This window comes from Gadus macrocephalus, chromosome 8 (assembly GCF_031168955.1).
Source record: "Gadus macrocephalus chromosome 8, ASM3116895v1".
NCBI classification, from domain to species: Eukaryota; Metazoa; Chordata; class Actinopteri; order Gadiformes; family Gadidae; genus Gadus; species Gadus macrocephalus.
Window position 1 is genome coordinate 9,628,104 of NC_082389.1, and position 17,631 is coordinate 9,645,734.

At 50.0% G+C, this 17,631-nt stretch overlaps 2 protein-coding genes across 3 annotated transcripts; one reads left to right on the forward strand and one right to left on the reverse strand.

The window, feature by feature from the left end:
• The first annotated feature begins 416 nt into the window (after nucleotides 1-416).
• LOC132462912 (frizzled-8-like) lies at nucleotides 417-3,252 on the forward strand. The gene has a single exon (XM_060058693.1). The coding sequence runs from the start codon at nucleotides 817-819 to the stop codon at nucleotides 2,683-2,685; it is 1,869 nt and encodes a 622-aa protein (XP_059914676.1). The 5' UTR covers nucleotides 417-816; the 3' UTR covers nucleotides 2,686-3,252.
• Nucleotides 3,253-5,753: 2,501 nt separating this feature from the next.
• On the reverse strand, nucleotides 5,754-17,547 carry LOC132462914 (cyclin-Y-like). 2 transcript variants are annotated; one of them, XM_060058695.1, is made up of 11 exons: nucleotides 16,596-17,547; nucleotides 13,529-13,603; nucleotides 12,775-12,809; nucleotides 12,562-12,585; nucleotides 12,303-12,394; nucleotides 11,802-11,837; nucleotides 11,460-11,517; nucleotides 11,091-11,210; nucleotides 10,284-10,450; nucleotides 9,488-9,650; nucleotides 5,754-7,943 (listed from the first exon to the last, which is right to left on the reverse strand). In XM_060058695.1, exons 1-11 carry the CDS (start codon nucleotides 16,744-16,746, stop codon nucleotides 7,827-7,829), a joined length of 1,038 nt encoding a protein of 345 aa, XP_059914678.1. In that variant the 5' UTR covers nucleotides 16,747-17,547; the 3' UTR covers nucleotides 5,754-7,826. The 2 variants fall into 2 exon arrangements, with proteins under 2 accessions (XP_059914678.1, XP_059914677.1); XM_060058694.1 differs by having other exon boundaries at nucleotides 12,303-12,397.
• Nucleotides 17,548-17,631: the final 84 nt, after the last annotated feature.

The following is a 17,631-nucleotide window of genomic DNA, read 5'->3' on the forward strand; positions in this document are numbered from 1 at the left end:
CAGACAGATAGAAAAACTGACAGACAGACAGACAGACAGACAGACAGACAGACAGACAGACAGACAGACAGACAGACAGACAGACAGACAGACAGACAGACAGACAGACAGACAGACAGACAGACAGACAGACAGACAGACAGACAGACAGACAGACAGACAGACAGACAGACAGACAGACAGACAGACAGACAGACAGACAGACAGACAGACAGACAGACAGACAGACAGATTTATTTGTGGAAGGCGGTAAACGGACCCAGGGAGTCCAGTCCTTTCTAAACAAACGTCTGGAGGTCCGCCTCCTAATTGGCTGATTATCCCCGAGCTCCGCCCCGCTGGGCCTCACGGGGGGGGGGGGGGGGGGGGGGGGGGCTGGGTCTGACGTCACGCCTCCTCTATAATAACCGGGGCAGGCAACGCGAGCCACAGCACTGTTCTCACACACAAAGAGCGAGAGGACATAGACGCGCGCACAGACACAAACACTCTCTCGCGGAAACTCAGAATCTGACGTTTGACAACAACAACACAACAACAACAAGTGTGAATTGACAGGCAGGGCTCGCGGGTTTTGGATTTTGCTGGACCCACTGGACCGACCCTCAAGCGTTGGCTGGACGGTGCACGGATCTCCCCCCGTAGAGAGCGCGCGGGGTCTGCCGTCTCCAGGATGAACCGGACGGCGCGTCTCCGGTAACCGGCGGACCGGACTCTGCGCCCCGGGAACCCCGGACGCGGGTTTGTAACTTACGGTCACATCTCGGACCACCGAGAGCGGACATAAAACAACCCCACCGCTTTGCGTTCACGAGGATGATGATGAAGCAGCGGCGCGCGCTGGGCTGCTGCTGCTGGTGGTGGTGGAGCGTGCTCTTAGCGGGGCTCGCGCTCCACGGCTCGGGCTCGCGCGGCGCGGCGGCGGGCTCCAAGGAGCCGCGGTGCCAGGAGATCACCGTGCCGCTATGCAAAGGAGTTGGCTACAACCACACGCACATGCCCAACGCCTTCAACCACGACACTCAGGACGAGGCGGGGCTCGAGGTGCACCAGTTCTGGCCGCTCGTGGAGATCCGCTGCTCCGCCGACCTGCGCTTCTTCCTGTGCAGCATGTACACGCCCATCTGCCTTGAGGACTACCAGAAGCCACTGCCGCCCTGCCGCGGCGTGTGCGAGCGCGCCAAGGCGGGCTGCGCGCCGCTGATGCGGCAGTACGGCTTCCCGTGGCCCGACCGGATGCGGTGCGAGCTGCTTCCGGCGCTGGGCGACCCGGACACGCTCTGCATGGACTACAACCGCTCGGAGACCACCACCCCCCCGCCGGCGCCCGACCTGCCACTGAAGCCCACCGCCCGGCCCCCGAAGCCGTACCACCCCCGCAGGAAGACGGGGTACGGCGGCCGGGTCCCCGGGAAGCCCAAGCCCGCCGTGTCCTCCTCCTCCTCCTGCGAGGCGGGGTGTCGGTGCCGGGCGCCGCTGGTGCCGGTGAGCCGGGACTCCCCGCTGTGGAACCGGGTGCGGACGGGCGGCGTTCTGAACTGCGCCATGCCGTGCCACAGCCCGTACTTCAGCGGCGAGGAGCGCGCCTTCACGACCTTCTGGGTGGGGCTGTGGTCGGCGCTCTGCTTCCTGTCCTCGGCCGCCACCGTGGCCACCTTCCTCATCGACAGGGAGCGCTTCCGCTACCCCGAGCGGCCCATCATCTTCCTCTCGGCGTGCTACATGCTGGTCTCGGCCGGCTACCTGGTGCGGCTGGCGGCGGGCCACGAGCGCGTGGCGTGCACGGCGGCGGCGGAGGGGCCGGGCGTGGCGGCGGCGGGGCAGCACGTGCACTACGAGACCACGGGGCCGGCGCTGTGCACGGTGGTCTTCCTGCTGGTGTACTTCTTCGGCATGGCGTCGTCCATCTGGTGGGTGATCCTGTCGCTCAGCTGGTTCCTGGCGGCGGGGCTGAAGTGGGGCCACGAGGCCATCGCGGGCTACGCCCAGTACTTCCACCTGGCGGCCTGGGTGCTGCCCAGCGTCAAGGCCATCGCCGTGCTCGCGCTGGGCTCGGTGGACGGCGACGCGGTGGCGGGCGTCTGCTACGTGGGCAACCAGAACCTGGAGCACCTGCGGGGCTTCGTGCTGGCGCCGCTGGTGGCCTACCTGCTGCTGGGCTCCATGTTCCTGCTGGCCGGCTTCGTGTCGCTCTTCCGGATCCGGACGGTCATCAAGCAGGGCGGCACCAAGACGGACAAGCTGGAGCGCCTCATGGTCCGCATCGGGGGCTTCACGCTGCTCTACGCCGTGCCCGCCTCCGTCATCGTGGCCTGCTACTTCTACGAGCAGCACCAGCGGCCGGCCTGGGAGGCGGGGCTCAGCTGCTCCTGCCCCCCCGCCGAGGGGGCGGTGCCGGAGGGGGGGGGCGCGGCGCGGCCGGACTACGCCGTCTTCATGCTCAAGTACTTCATGTGTCTGCTGGTGGGCATCACGTCGGGGGCGTGGATCTGGTCGGGGAAGACGCTGGAGTCCTGGAGGAGGTTCTGCACGCGCTGCTGCTGGGGCAGCAAGGCGGCGGCGGCGGCGGCGGCGGCGGCGGGCGGCGGCTCCCTGTACAGCGACGTCAGCACGGGGCTCACCTGGAGGACCGGCACCGCCAGCACGGGGTCCGGCCCCAAGACGGTGCCCCTGTCCCGGGTCTGAGGGGCGGGACGCTAGTGTGAGGGGAACGCTCGTCGGTGGGCACCCGCTAATGACTTGACCTGACTGGACTCTAGACCCTGGAGGACTCTGGAGGGCGGACCCTGTTGGACTCTGGAGGTCCTCAGACCTCTTCACCGCAGACTGGACGTCCGACTCGGGTCCACTGAGGCTGATGTCTTAACAGAACTGAACCGTTGTGTCTTAAGGCGTCCACGGCCATAGGAGTCAACTTTAAGTGAAAGGTTAATACACTTTAAAGTGAAAGATGGATCTACTTTAAGTGAAAGATGGATCTACTTAAAGTTAAAGATTAATAAACTTTAAGTGAAACATGATTCAACTTCAAGTAAAAGATTAATCAACTTTAATTGAGAAATGAATCTACTTAAAGTTAAGATGGATCTCCCCTAAGCCTTACCTTAGCGCGTGTATTTATATCATTATTTGCTGTACATTTATATGAACATTTTTTATGAGTGTATGGGTGTAAATATGTACAAAGAAAAATCCACTTTGATAGAAGATCTTTATTTTCTAAATAAAAACCACTTTTATGGAAATGTTAAAGTTTGTGACCTGGTACTTCCTGCGCTTCTAGATTATATTGTGTGGCATATACTGTATAATGTGGGTACTCCGAGAAGCCTGGTTTAATATTTATTCTTAACTTATAGTTGAATGTTTATTTTCCTAAAATGTAATATGTAATTCATATTCAGCAGCTACTGTTTAAGTTCTGGTTCACCACTTGACTGATCTCACAATCGCTCCATTTAATCTGCGCTCCGTTAAATAATTCTCGGCGTCCATACCGGAGGTTTCCAGCCGCCAAACCGGTTTAAACAGTAAACCGGTTCAATTAGTAACAGAATGAAGGCTTGCGATCATACAATGCGCGCGACGGGGGGTCTTTCTGTCTAATCACTCATCCGCCGAGGGATGACGTCACTTGGTCTACCCCCCCGCGAGGAGCTCGTGATTTTCCCGTCCCGAACGGAACTCACTGACAGGTTAAGGTCCGGGTATACCCCACAAGACCACCTAGTGGATCATCTGAACGTGAGACCAGGGCGGTCGGTCTAGTGTCGGTCCTGAACGAGTCGAGTGTTTTCCACGAGGATTCATACCCCGTTAACCCTGAGCTCCATGTCAGATGCCTGAGGAGATGGCGCCACCTGTTGGCCAACACGGAGACAGCTCCTCACCAAACACACAACATTGAGGGCCTTTCTCAGAGGCGTTTATCCAAAGCGACTTACAATAAGTATATTTGTCAGAAGAAAAGGAGTGGGGGGGAGAGAAAGAGAGACAGAGCGAGAGAGACACATAGAGAGAGGTCAGAGGTCCAGTTCCCTCCAGCCCCAAAGCTTCAATAATAATAATCAGAGGAAACAGGAAATGGTTTGTGGCTCGCCGTTAACGATGGGTTCTCCTCCATAAGGTAAACAGGAAGTCAGCACGCAGACGCAGGAAGGACCTCATCGTCCGTCAACCGGGACACCGCTGACCAGTAAGATGTCTGTTTATCGGTGATGTCATGCCTCTCTGTGATTGGTTGAAACAGAAGCGAGGGCCGCGATTGCTGTCACTATAGGGGCTGCGGGTTCTACGACCTCCAGCTGTGAGGCTGAGCGTCACTGAACAGAGCAGGTCAAACCCTGACCGTTGAGGAGTGACATCACAGATGGGTGGGTCCGCCCCGATGCACGATGTGTGGATCCTCCTGCCTACGCTGACTACCCATCTTGCATCTGGGCGGACACTTCTAGATCCCAGCAGGGTTCTAGAACAATCAACAATCCGACGGAATCCACCTGATCACTATCTGATCTCTCTCAGGTGAAAGGGATGCTGGGTAATCAATACTGAAGCTTCGCGGCGTCTCTGACTGCTGCTGGACTGAACGACCACGTTCACATCCCTACCCTCTTGTTCTCTATCTCCCCCCCCCCCCCTCTCTCTCTCCCTCTTTCTCTCAGTCTCTCTCCCCCCCCCCCCCCCCACTCTCTCCATCTCCCTCTCTCTCTCTCGCTCCCTCCCTCCCTCCCTCGCTCGCTTGCTCCCTCCCTCCCTCCCTCCCCTCCCCCCCTCTCCCTCTATCTATCTCCGTGTTCAATTCAAATAGACTCAAAGTAACTTAAGTAGGCGTATAAAATAAACATTCACTTTGTCAAATCAGTTTCGAAATGAAACAAAGGAAGGTTTGATATGTACACCGATCTCCATCGCTCTAACTTTATGATCTGTCCCTGTATCTCATATATCTGATGTGCGCGTGGTTGTGATTGACCACAGTACCCCTCCATGACCACCAGAGGGCGGAGTCGACATTACTTCCAGCGACTCTCCGCGGACCAACAGCTGCACAATCAGTTCTACTCCTTCATGATAGGATCGCTTCCCTGTCGTTTCCGCCACCCGTAGAGGGCATGGTGCCACGAGGTCGGAGGTGAGGGCTCGTGTGCAGAGAGTAGGCTTAGGAGAGCTCCTCACCTCTCAGGGTTCACCGGTCAGGTCAGTGTTGTGCCTGGAAGGAGCCGGACAGCTGTTGCTCTAATTCACCCGGCAGCCATCTTGATGCCGTCCCGGTTCTAAGGGGCGGAGACAACGTGGTGGGACCCCTTCATGTTCATTATAATATCTTCACCGGCGTCGACCCAAGAGCTCACCTGGATTTCACGTACAGGTACAAATAGACGCTAAAGGTAACACAGTAAAAGTACGAAACAACCCTCAAGTATTAAAAAGTCATTTTTATCAATCTCAATTTATATATATTATTTTTGTTAAAAAAAATATTTAATTTTACTTTTTATTTCTATAAATATATATATATATTAAAGTCAAATTATTTTTAGATAAAAAAATAATATATATATATTGATACAAATGATTAATTGTTTGCGCATATACTGTATATATGTGCTTGTTAGATGACGAACCAAATCATTTGAAAACACAACTTTTGTAAAACAGATGTTTTTGTTATTTCTTAGCTTTACACATCTCAGCACCGCAGTGCTGTGGTCTTTAAATAATATCTTGGATTAACGTTTCAAATCAAAAGCTTCTTGGGAATCTGAGGTATTTTATTACAAACACATTTCAACACTTGATATAAATGTTCCACCTGCATCACTTCTTCAATCACAAAGATTATTCATGAATTCACCTTTTGTCATGTTCAGAAAACTCTCAGATAAGAGTGATAATAACGAATAGTAATAATAGCTTGATAGTTATATAACTTGATACTTTTTACTGACAATTTCGTTTATTTAGTAAAAACAGAATAGGAACAGAATGAGTTGAGCGTTTGATGTAATAATAACAACGATTCAATTATAATTATTAAGTTAAATTTGGTCCACTTGTAACAGTCCAAAATCGTACACAAACAATCACTGACCAGAATTTGAAAAATAGAAAATAAAGGCTAATAAATACTTTGGTACTTTGAGTTTCCATAAATAACATTTACAGTTGATTTCACAGTGAAGAACACACAGAGAAGAACACAGAGCAATGCATTGTGGGTTATTTCCCCATAAAGGAGCGTTTCTCTTTATGGGGAATGTCTTGTGAGCCCACTGGGAATGACAACACAATCCGGTCCGTCCGTCACACAACAGTCAACCGTTTCGACGGGTTGCTAAATAGTTAAACGAGGAAGAGATACCGGGTCATGTGCATCTCCTCTTCCTATTGGCTCCCCTGTTTGACCACCCACTGATTTATCGCCTGTCGGTCAAAACTAACGATCTAATGATTCACTTCCCAACTTTCTAGTCTGATCGGCATTTGATCGATTTAACATGTTTTTTTTCTTTCCTAAAATATAATATGCAGCAGATCTACAATTGGCATTGAAATAACTTGATGGAAACCATGGAAACGGATCGGTGTGGTGGCGGCCTCTGCTGGTCGAAATAAGACATTATGTTCTGAATATGAGGTATTTAAACAAATACCAGCAAACTGCTTCAATGTGCTTTAACTTAGAGACACCGTCGTCTCTTTACATCTCGAGTGTGCGTTTCGACCGGTGCAGTGCAACACAAGGAACAACTAATTATTGTTTGACTGCATTTCAGTGAAGATATCAGTTATATTAATATTAATATCAAATGTTTTCCGTACGTCGAGCCAAACTCTAGAGAACGAGAGCAGAAGCACACAGAGCATCTAACACGCTACCTGAGAGACCCCAGGAGGGAGGCCCCCCCCGGGGGTCAAGGGTCAGACGAGGCAGCCCGGTTATACAACCCCCCCCCCCTCCCCCAGGGTGGCGAGGGGGGCACTGGAGGGACTGCAATACTGTAGTGTAAATGGTGTGAGACGTTGTTCCCGTGGTAACACATAGCGCCAAGATGAACAAATAAAGATATTTTGAAAGTGGCCAAAAAGAAAGTTTGTGTGGGGAGCAGTTTCTTTTGTATGTGATTGCCACCCCCGCCCCCCCCCCCCCTCCCATTCGGACCACGAGAGTTGAGGCACTGTGGAGGTCAAAGTTCAGATAATGATCCGGTCCTAGACCCAGGAGTGGCGCCGGGCCTTGGGGTCAGAGGTCAGGTGGTTGTTTCTGACCCCGTCCTGGGGTCGTGTCCGTGGCCTCCTGCCGTCGCTCTACCATCTACGGAATGTTGCCGTTGGTTACCGGTGGCCGTCGCAGGTTGCCAGTGGCTACCTGTGTCCTTGGTGACCAGTATCCAGGGCCTGTTGCTAGGATGTGCCAGTATCTATGGAATGTTGCCATCGGTGACAAGTATTCATGGGAGGTTGCCATTGGTTACCATTATCCATAGGAGGGTGCTAGTGGTGACCAGGTTGTAGGGGATAGCGGTTACCATTGTTGGTTGCTAGGGGATACCAGTCTCTGTGGCAGATCGTGAGTTGCTAGAGATGACCAGTGTCGATGGCTGGTTGCTAGCGGTGACCAGTGTCCATGGCTGGTTCCTTGGGGTTACCAGTGGTCATGGCTGGTTGCTAGGCGTTACCAGTGTCCATGGCTGGTTGCTAGGCGTCCCCAGTGCCCGTGGCTGGTTGCTAGGCATTGCCAGTGTCCATGGCTGGTTGCTAGGCGTCTCCAGTGTCCATGGCTGGTCGCCAGGCGTCCCCAGTGTCCAGGCGGTTGCTAGGCGCTAGGACAGGATGGCGGGGACCCAGGGGACGCCACACAGGTTGTCCACGCTGGACCAGCGTTTCCTGGACGCACGCCGCACGTCCTTATAGCGGTCGTCACACAGACGGGAGATCGCCTGCAGGGGGGGGGACAGACAGCATGAGGAGAGAGAGAGAGACAGACAGACAGCATGAGGGCAGAGAGATAGACAGCATGAGGAGAGACAGACAGGCAGAATGAGGAAAGGAGGAGAGGCAGACAGACGAAATGAGTACAGAGAGACAGACAGATGGTCTGCAGGGGGGGAGGGACAGTATGAGGAGAGACAGGCAAACAGACAGGATGAGGACAGACAGATGGGCGGCAGACAGGAGAGAGGAGGAGACACATGAGGATAGACAGACGGATGGCCTGAGGACAGAGAGACAGCATGAGGATCGAAAGACGGGCAGACAGACACCATGAGGACAGATAGACAGCATGTGGACAGACAGACAGACCAATAGGCTCTGTGCACTAGAACCCGGAAGTCAACTGACGGTGTCGGCATTCTAGTTTCCGGTCTACTTACTGACCCAGTCCATAGCGTGAACATGTCTAGCTTTTCTAGATGTCTCCAAGACCTACCGACAATAAATGTTAACGATGTTCACCGCATTGTTGGTGCTAGTTCCCTTGCCCCTATAAGCAAGCGGGAAAAAGGATTTAAGCTCTATATTTCGAGTTATTTGCGTAACTTTGAGGGTAGGTGACAGACTACCGGCTTTTTAGTGAACATTTGTTAGCGACAACATTTTTTTTCTGTATTTAAAACACTTAACTGTCCGTTGTTGTACTAACTGTACCAACGTGTGTCCATTTTTTAGTGTCTAGCAAAGATAAGGGAACATCGGAGGTGATTATCAGAGCATTGTGCCACAGGTCCATGAAGAAATCAGAGAAGCCTCACAGCTTGAGTGTATGTTAAAGCTAGCGATAAACCAACCGTTATAAACAAACCGTTATACGCCTGTTTCTTTTATAACAGTGTCCGTGGGGGGATTTAGCTGAGGTCATATGTTTAATCAAATAATCAATACAAACATGTATAATTAAAAAAACAGCACAAATGTACACACAAGCGCACTTTCCTCGTCAGCCACCACAACACGCAGAAAGCTCCAGCCGAGAGCGCCCACCACGGCCCCAACACAGTGCAGGCACGCGAGCCGCACACAGACACAAACACACCAGCTTCACATTGCCTCAAACTCCACAAATGTCTCTTTTTGTATAGCACTGTAGTGCTCACGGTCAACACACACTGTACTAGTAGCACTGTACTCATGGTCTAAGACCATCGGAACGGGTAGCTCAGGCTCTTCGGGGTCGGAGCAAGGCTCGGGACTCGCCGGTCTCTCTCTTCGCTCCCACACACCAGCCCGTGTTACCGGCTGGAAGCTGAGCACAACGGTACACAGCAGTGTTGGTTTGATCCGCCTTCATTCCGTTGAATCTTGTGAAGTCTTCTAACATTACATTTCCGTTGTTTGGTTGGGTTTTCCATCTTTTTACTATTTATAGTTGCCGTGGTAACTGATACGGGAAGTAGACCGGAAACTAGTATGCCGACACCCGGCGACACCGGAAGTTCGCTTCTAGAGTTGTGCACAGAGCCTATTGACAGACAGATAGACAGACCTCTAGCTTCTGGGCCTTGTCCCTGCTGAGCGGCTCAAGGGGGAAGCTGAGGTTATTGGCCTCGGCCATTGAGCGCAGGTCGAAGTAGTACTTGGCGTAGACACTGGACGGCACGTTGATGTTGAACTGCAGCAGCTCCAGGAAGTCGCGCTCCAGCTCGTTCCTGTTGAGGGAGGCGGGACTTCCTGTTAGACTACCTGCTAGTGCGCTAACCATGTAGGCAATATGTCTTCTCTTTCCCTCCTCTCTTAACCTGCTTTCCCCACAGTCTTCACTGCTCTGTCCATGAATGCACACTGGGCCCAGCCTAGCTTGGTTCAGGGTCTGAGTTAGCTTAACTTGGTTATGGTCTGCGTAAGCCTAGCTTGCGTTTTGATCCGTTATCCTAGCTTGCGGACTGGATCCGTTAACCTAGCTTGAGGTCTGGTTCTGTTAGCCTAGCCTGCGGTCTGGATCCGTTAACCTAGCTTGAGGTCTGGTTCTGTTAGCCTAGCCTGCGGTCTGGATCCGTTAACCTAGCTTGAGGTCTGGTTCTGTTAGCCTAGCCTGCGGTCTGGATCCGTTAACCTAGCTTGAGGTCTGGTTCTGTTAGCCTAGCCTGCGGTCTGGATCCATTAACCTAGCTTGAGGTCTGGTTCTGTTAGCCTAGCCTGCGGTCTGGATCCATTAACCTAGCTTGAGGTCTGGTTCTGTTAGCCTGCGGCCTGGGTCTGTTAGCCTAGCTTGCAGTCGGGGCCTGTTAGCCTGGCTTGCGGTCTGGATCCATTAGCCTAGCCTACTTTCGGAGGTCACCCACATGTCCTCGACGGTGATGTCCTTGAGGATCTGGCAGTAGTCCACGTTCCAGACCGCCTGGTCGTCCCACACCTTGGACGCCAGCAAAATGGCGCCCAGGACGATGCGTTTCCAGTTGCCGGGGCCGATGGTCATCTCCGCGTACGTCAGGAGTCGCTCCAGGTACACCTGGACCGGAACCAGACCGAACCAGATTATATAACGATAATATCGTCATTATTATCATTTTTATTATTGATTGGTCAGAGGTAGTGTGGTTACAGGGACATTCAGTCAACTCCCTACACAAGCCACCTCAAACATATAGTCAACCACCATCACAAACATATAGTCAACTACCTCCACAAACATATAGTCAACTACCATCACAAACATATATTCAACTACCTCCACAAACAGTCAACTACCATCACAAACATATAGTCAACTACCATCCAAAACATAGTCACCTACCATCAGAAACATATAGTCAACTACCATCCAAAACATATAGTCACCTACCATCAGAAACATATAGTCAACTACCATCACAAACATAGTCAACTACCATCACAAACATATAGTCAACTACCTCCACAAACATATAGTCAACTACCATCACATTCATATAGCCAACTACCATCACAAACATAGTTAACTACCATAACAAACTGTCAACTACTGTCACAAACATGTAGTTGTCTGATTGGTTGATCAATAGGATGTGGGTGCAGTAGTGTGATGACCAGAGCACCAGTACCCATACCATGCATGTAGTTCATCTTCATAATGAATGTATCAGAAGAGCCCAGTTCATTGATCCACTGACCAGGGTGACGATGGCACACTCTGCGGTGAGCTGGGCCGAGCAGAACAGCGTCCGCACGAACCGGTAGATCTGCTTCTGCTCAGGGTCCTGATCATTGTAGTCCGCAGGGACCGCCGAGTTCTGGAGGAGGACGGGGGGAGTTTTAGGAGGGATGGAGGAAGAGGAAGAGGGGGAGGAGGAGGTGGAGGAAGAGGAGGAGGAGGGGGAGGAGGAGGAGCACCAGCAGCAGGAGGAAAAAAAAGAGGAGGAGAAGTAGAAGAAGTAGAAGGAGGAGTTTCAGGAGGGGGAAGGGGAGGAAAGAAGCATCTAGGATCTAAATGGTCTAATTGACATATTCTCACTGAGGACCAATAGGAAAGCAGTGTGTACCGTGAGGGGGTGGAGCTTCTCGTCAAAGATGTCCTGCACCGTGCCGCCATGAGAGTCTCTGGAAGCACACAGACACAGGTCAGACAGACACACAGACATGTCAGACAGACAGATAGACACACAGACAGGTCAGACAGACAGGCACACAAACAGTTCAGACAGACAGACACACAAACAGGTCAGAAAGACAGACGGACACACAGAAATATATATCTTGTTATTATGAATTTATGTTATATTTGGGATATATCTGGGACCAAAGCATCCCATGACATACGTATATACCATCCTTTCTCAGAATCCAATGCAGTAGAAGTGTTTTAACTTTGAACGTTTCCTCACCGGTTTTTGATGTGGTAGAAGATGGCCAGGGCCACACTGTAGAGAGACACACACACACACACACACACACACACACACACACACACACACACACACACACACACACACACACACACACACACACACACACACACACACACACACACACACACAGTTAAGATTCAAGTACATATAGTTAGTTGACTATATGTTTGTGATGGTAGTTGACTATGTTTGTGGAGGTAGTTGACTATATGTTTGTGAAGGTAGTTGTCCTTCTGTTTGCTATGGTAGTTGAACTTCTGTTTGTGATGGTAGTTGACTATAGGTTTGTGGAGGTAGTTGACTACATGGTTGTGGAGGTAGTTGACTACATGGTTATGATGGTAGTTGACTATATGTTTGTGGAGGTAGTTGACTATGTTTGTGATGGTAGTTGACTATATGTTTGTGATAGCGGTTAACTAGATAGTGCTGTTCTACAGGAGAGTGGAGGTTGGTAGTTATATTCAGTGACATTACCATTTTATGGTGTACTTGAGGTTAGGCTGGCTCACTGTGCTGTCATCCAGGAAGATAGTGGAACAAGAGCTGTGTTTACACCTGGTGTTGGACTGCTACACAGACAGACAGACAGACAGACAGACAGACAGACAGACAGACAGACAGACAGACAGACAGACAGACAGATTAAAGGTTGTTGTTGTTGTTATTATTGTAAGGTTATGGGTTGTTATTATTGTGAGGTTAAGGGTTATTATTAAGGTCTTCATGGTCTTACCCTGGGTTCCATCAGGTGTGTTAACTAAAAGGAAAGAAAGAAAGTTAGGGTCACAAATATGTTCAGAATCTACGGTAAAACATTCAACACCAAGGCTGACATAATGGTTTTATTAAGCTCTATTTATACTCTTTATTAAGATCATCTAATGTACTGTTAACGTGACTTTGATAACAAGCGTTCTCAGTACCATTGTAATTAAGACACACTTACATTGTTGATGAAGATACTCTTTCGCTTCTCTCGCACTAAGAGAGAACAAAACAACCAATATCAGACCGTTGTTCCAGACGGGAAAGGAGGTTTTACTGTGGTTGCTAGGCAACCAGGAGCCGGTTTCATTACAAGCACCGAGGAAGAACTCCTCACCAAGATCACAGGATCGGTTATTAACAACAGATAACATAGGTTTGTCATAGAGTTAGTTATTTAATTTGACAGTCAGATGGTTAGTTAGTCAGTTTGTCTGGAAGTTACAGAGTTATTTAATTTCTAAATACTGAGGAATCACAGTTGAAACACTCAGGAAGCTTGAGGGTGCAGGGGTGCAAGAGAATTAAACGTTGGTTTAGACCAGCAGAGGGCGCCAGAGACACACAGTGGCTCACACTTTGACCGTTCAAAGGACACCGACAAACCAAAGCTAATTATTCTGGAGAACGATACCGGTACACTAAATGTCATCTTCTGCTTCAAAGTGAAAAGTTCATAGTTCCCTCCGATAAAAATAGTAACAGATAAGGCTTATGCCTGACTGAGATTCATGCCTGTATTGATCCCAGACGGGGAATGTGGGGGTCACAGCAGGAGAGCAGCTTGTCAGTCTCACCACCAGGGGGGAGATCTCCCCTCTAGTGACATCACAATGGGAATGTCCCCCCAGACGGACCAGGACAGGTCAGCCTCACAGCTGGGGGTGCGAGGAGGAGGAGGAGGAGGAGGAGGAGGAGGAGGAGGAGGAGCTCACCGTCAGTCTGGGACTTGCTGAGGAACATGGTCCCGGCCCGTGGATGGTCGGCAGGGTTGGACTCCATGTTGAGCTCTGGAAAAACACGTTAGGTCATCACTCTCAGGGTCACCACGGCACGAACATCAGAGCAGAAACGGCACCACAACCAGCTGACTGGGAGCTGCCTTGGAAAAGTCTGTTAATGGATCCCACGACCAGCTGACAGGGGCCCGTCGGCTAATGGCTGGGAGCTGAGTGGAACCAGTCGGCTAATGGTTCCCAGAGTCAAACCAAACCACTGAAGAGCAGCGTTCAGCTTGTATGCAACACACTAGGGGTGGGAAAAACAATCAATTCTTCGATGCCTCGCGCTTCTGTCTAGAACGATTCCGTCTCGATTCAGATAAGTTAATAATCTGAATTAAAATAATAATTGTAAACTTTTTTCTTATTACATTTGTTATTCTCCTGCAACATTCTGTTCGACAGAGAGGGATAATTTGAGTAGTTTTAAAATTATTTAATTTATCTTCAATGTGTATTGGCCGATCTGATTTATCTGGACGCGATTGCGATTCAGCCTACGCATTGCATGCACGTAAACTCACAACCAGACAAAAGAACGACAAACAAGTTCTTATTTGTATAATTGACTAAGAGCAGCTTTTTCTTTGATGACATAGAAAAGGAAGATTAGAAAGAAAAGAAAACAAAATCTGTTTATTTTTTACATAGTTCCATATTGTGTAGTAATGCAAGCTGCATTGATTATGGCATTGTTCATAGAAAGTCATATTTGTGACAAAAGCTTTTTCTCATCTGGTTAGTCATCTGTAGATTTCTTTAATGAGCATCACAAAGGTAGGAAGTGATTAGCAAACTCTGAGTACCAAATTCAGATGTATATACTATATATTTTGGAAAATCACGAATGGAAATGTACATAAAAAAAATTGCTTCGAGATGCATCAATAATCGTTTTAGAATCGAATCGTTGACCTCTAAATCGGAATCGAATCGTGAGGTGCCAAGAGATCCCCACCCCTACAACACACCGCTGGAATCAACTTCCTGAGGATCTGAGACCTGGCTCCAACCCGAACCGCGTTTAAATAAAGACGACAGACCTGACATCAGTACAACAGAACCAGTAGAGTTAGTCTGATTCTAGTGAGCCGTCAGAGCAAACTGGAGTCCATTCTGAATGATGGGTTGGTTGATAAGGGGGTTTATGGTTAATTACCTGATAATGTACAGTGACATTGTGTGTGTGTGTGTGTGTGTGTGTGTGTGTGTGTGTGTGTGTGTGTGTGTGTGTGTGTGTGTGTGTGTGTGTGTGTGTGTGTGTGTGAGTACATTTTTAAAGACCAGCGCTGTCATTACTGCTGACCCTTGGTACGTAACACTTAATATTAACTCAGTGACGCAACCACTCCCATCAGCCAGCTCCCAGAATGCTTAGCGGTGCCGATACCTGATCTGGAGCAGCTCAGCTAAACAAGACTCAGTCCTCGGTAGAGCACACCTGCACAGGTAACCTGAGGCCAAGGGCTCGCCTGTCAGCTCAGCCCGTTCCACAGAGCAGAGACGCTTGTTTTGGTAGCAGTTTGTCCCAGTGGGGACTTTTGTTTTGGTAGTAGTTTGTCCCAGTAGGGACTCTTATTTTGGAAGTAGTTTGTTCCGGTGGGGAAGCTTGTTTTGGTAGTAGTTTGTCCCAGTGGGGACGCTTGTTTTGGTAGTAGTTTGTCCCAGTGGGGAAGCTTGATTTGGTAGTAGTTTGTCCCAGTGGGGAAGCTTGATTTTGTAGTAGTTTGTTCCACTATAGGGACTCTTGTTTTGGGTGTAGTTTGTCCCGGTGGGGACTCTTATTTTGGTAGTAGTTTATCCCAGTGTTTACTTTTATATTTCTTTTTATCGGGAACTCTTATTTTGGTAGTGTTTTTTCCAGTAATTAACCCTTATTTTGGTAGGGTTTCTTCAGTGCAATGAACCAATTAATAACTCATTCAGCAGGATCAATAGACTTCTTCAGACCCAACCAATCAATTGCATGGACTTTATTAAGGCCATCTCATCCTAGGTCAATTAACCAAGCATCACAATAAAAGTGTCTGAACCTCCTCATCAGAGGCCATATTGACCCATTCCCATGGAGTACAATGTGTCTGCTGCCGGCCTAGATAACATGGTAACCACATCAACCATGTGACCAACTCCTACTGTCATTGCGTCATCATTGACACCACTGCGCAACAAATTATTCAGGAATCCAAACTATGAAGTACGCTCCTAACTGTGAACAACATGAGGAGCAAGGCCAGCAGGACTGCGATTCCCACAATGCCATTCCCTCTGGTCTGAGAACTGCTTCACTCTGATCATAATTCATTCACACTGGGATGGATTGTTGACGTATTATATTATAATAAATAAGAGCAAGGCACTAGCACTTCAGGGTTAGAGGTTCTAACCCCTGTGCAGCTCAGTACATACTGATCTGAGCTGTGAGTTACTTGCTCTGCATAGGGCAAGTAACTCACACAGCAGGGTACGTGGTTCGATTCCCTGTGTAGCTCAGTAGAGCAAGGCAGTTACACTGCAGGGTTATGGGTTTGAATCCCTCCCTGCGTACATTTCTGGGGCTTTAGGTTTTGTCTCTGGCCTGCAGCTCATAAAACATTCATAGCTCACTGTTCGACTTTCCAACGGGAGCCTCGAGCAGCTGACGGAGCCGACGGTCCCTCAGACCCGGGCCGTAAACAAAGAATTCACACAAAGGAGCGTCTATCAGAGGCGTCATCCGCCGCCTGCGTGCCACACATGACCCCGAGTGAATGAATGAATGGATGAATGAATGGATGGATGGATGAATGAACGAACGCATCCAGGCACAGCGGGGGGACGACAATGGCCGAATGTGAACTGGAGGAACCAGGGCCGGCTAGGTTCCCCTCACAGCCTCTGCGGGACCGTTATTTGAGGCCAAAGCTCTTCAGACGTTAGAGGCCGGCCTGAGACGCCCCCCCATCCCCATCCCGCGGCCCTGGCACTAACGGGAGAGTCCCGGTGTAACGGGAGACCTTACCGTCGACGTTCTCCCGGTCGCTGATGTGCTGCAGGTTGCAGCCGCTGTCCTCACGGCTGAGCTCCGGTTCCGTGAAGGACTCGAGCCTCGCGTGGGCGTTCCGCCGCCGCTTGGGGCTCGCGGGCACGCAGCAGGAGGTCGTGCCCCCCATCGCTGCCGCGCGACGCTTTGTACAGCCGAGCGTCGGAGGAGGAGGAGGAAGAAGAAGCCCGTTAACCGGAGGGTCGGTTCACCCGTTCCAGTCTCACGGTGACCCCATGACAGCCTGCGGGTGTCCTGATATTCACGCCGTGATAAACCGTCCAAGGTCCGCGCACGATTCAAACCCGATGCCGCGGATGGTAATCCGCCGTGGGAGTGAATGGGCGATGGGCTATACTGCGCACGCGCGAAGGGTCGGGCCATCCGTGGACGATGGAAGACATTCTTGGATGTCTGTCGGATCACATCCACCAGTACAGAGCGGGGAGGCGAGAGTTGCTGTCCTCGCGAGAAAACGAGTAGAGAGTGTGTGTGTGTGTGTGTGTGTGTGTGTGTGTGTGTGTGTGTGTGTGTGTGTGTGTGTGTGTGTGTGTGTGTGTGTGTGTGTGTGTGTGTGTGTGTGTGTGTGTGTGTGTGAGTGTGTGTGAGAGAGTGAGAGAGATAAGTTCCCTGATAGAAACTGCATCTCAATCTATAAGTATTAGTAAACCTCTACTATGGACCGCAGAAATAAAGGGTCGTTACTTAGGAGACAGAAGCCCATCATGAAGTCATTACCCTGAACGCAGTTCACCGAGATCATCGCTAGAGGTCACCAGAGACTGAGTCCTGATCTTTAACGCGTCAAACAATTCATGTATAATACAGCTGTATAATAGGTACTACAAACAAAGACATTAGAAAGTTAATATAACAATATAAACAATATAAAATAAATAAAAAGGGCTAATACTCGATCTTACAACCTCTCCTCCTTATCACCCTTTCCAACGGCATCATAACATATTTATTATAGTTTTCATATCTAAAAATGTTAGTTGGATGAACTATGAGG

What these genes read in the sequence shown, in the direction of transcription:
- LOC132462914 (XM_060058694.1), bottom strand. Translation starts at nt 16,746, where the DNA reads ATGGGGGGCACGACCTCCTGCTGCGTGCCCGCGAGCCCCAAGCGGCGG. An exon ending in CGACCGGGAGAACGTCGACG is followed by an intron (nt 13,604 to 16,595) that starts GTAAGGTCTCCC and finishes GTGTTTTTCCAG; the next exon opens with AGCTCAACATGGAGTCCAAC. An exon ending in TTCTACCACATCAAAAACCG is followed by an intron (nt 11,518 to 11,801) that starts GTGAGGAAACGT and finishes GTGTGCTTCCAG; the next exon opens with AGACTCTCATGGCGGCACGG.
- LOC132462912 (XM_060058693.1), top strand. Translation starts at nt 817, where the DNA reads ATGATGATGAAGCAGCGGCGCGCGCTGGGCTGCTGCTGCTGGTGGTGG.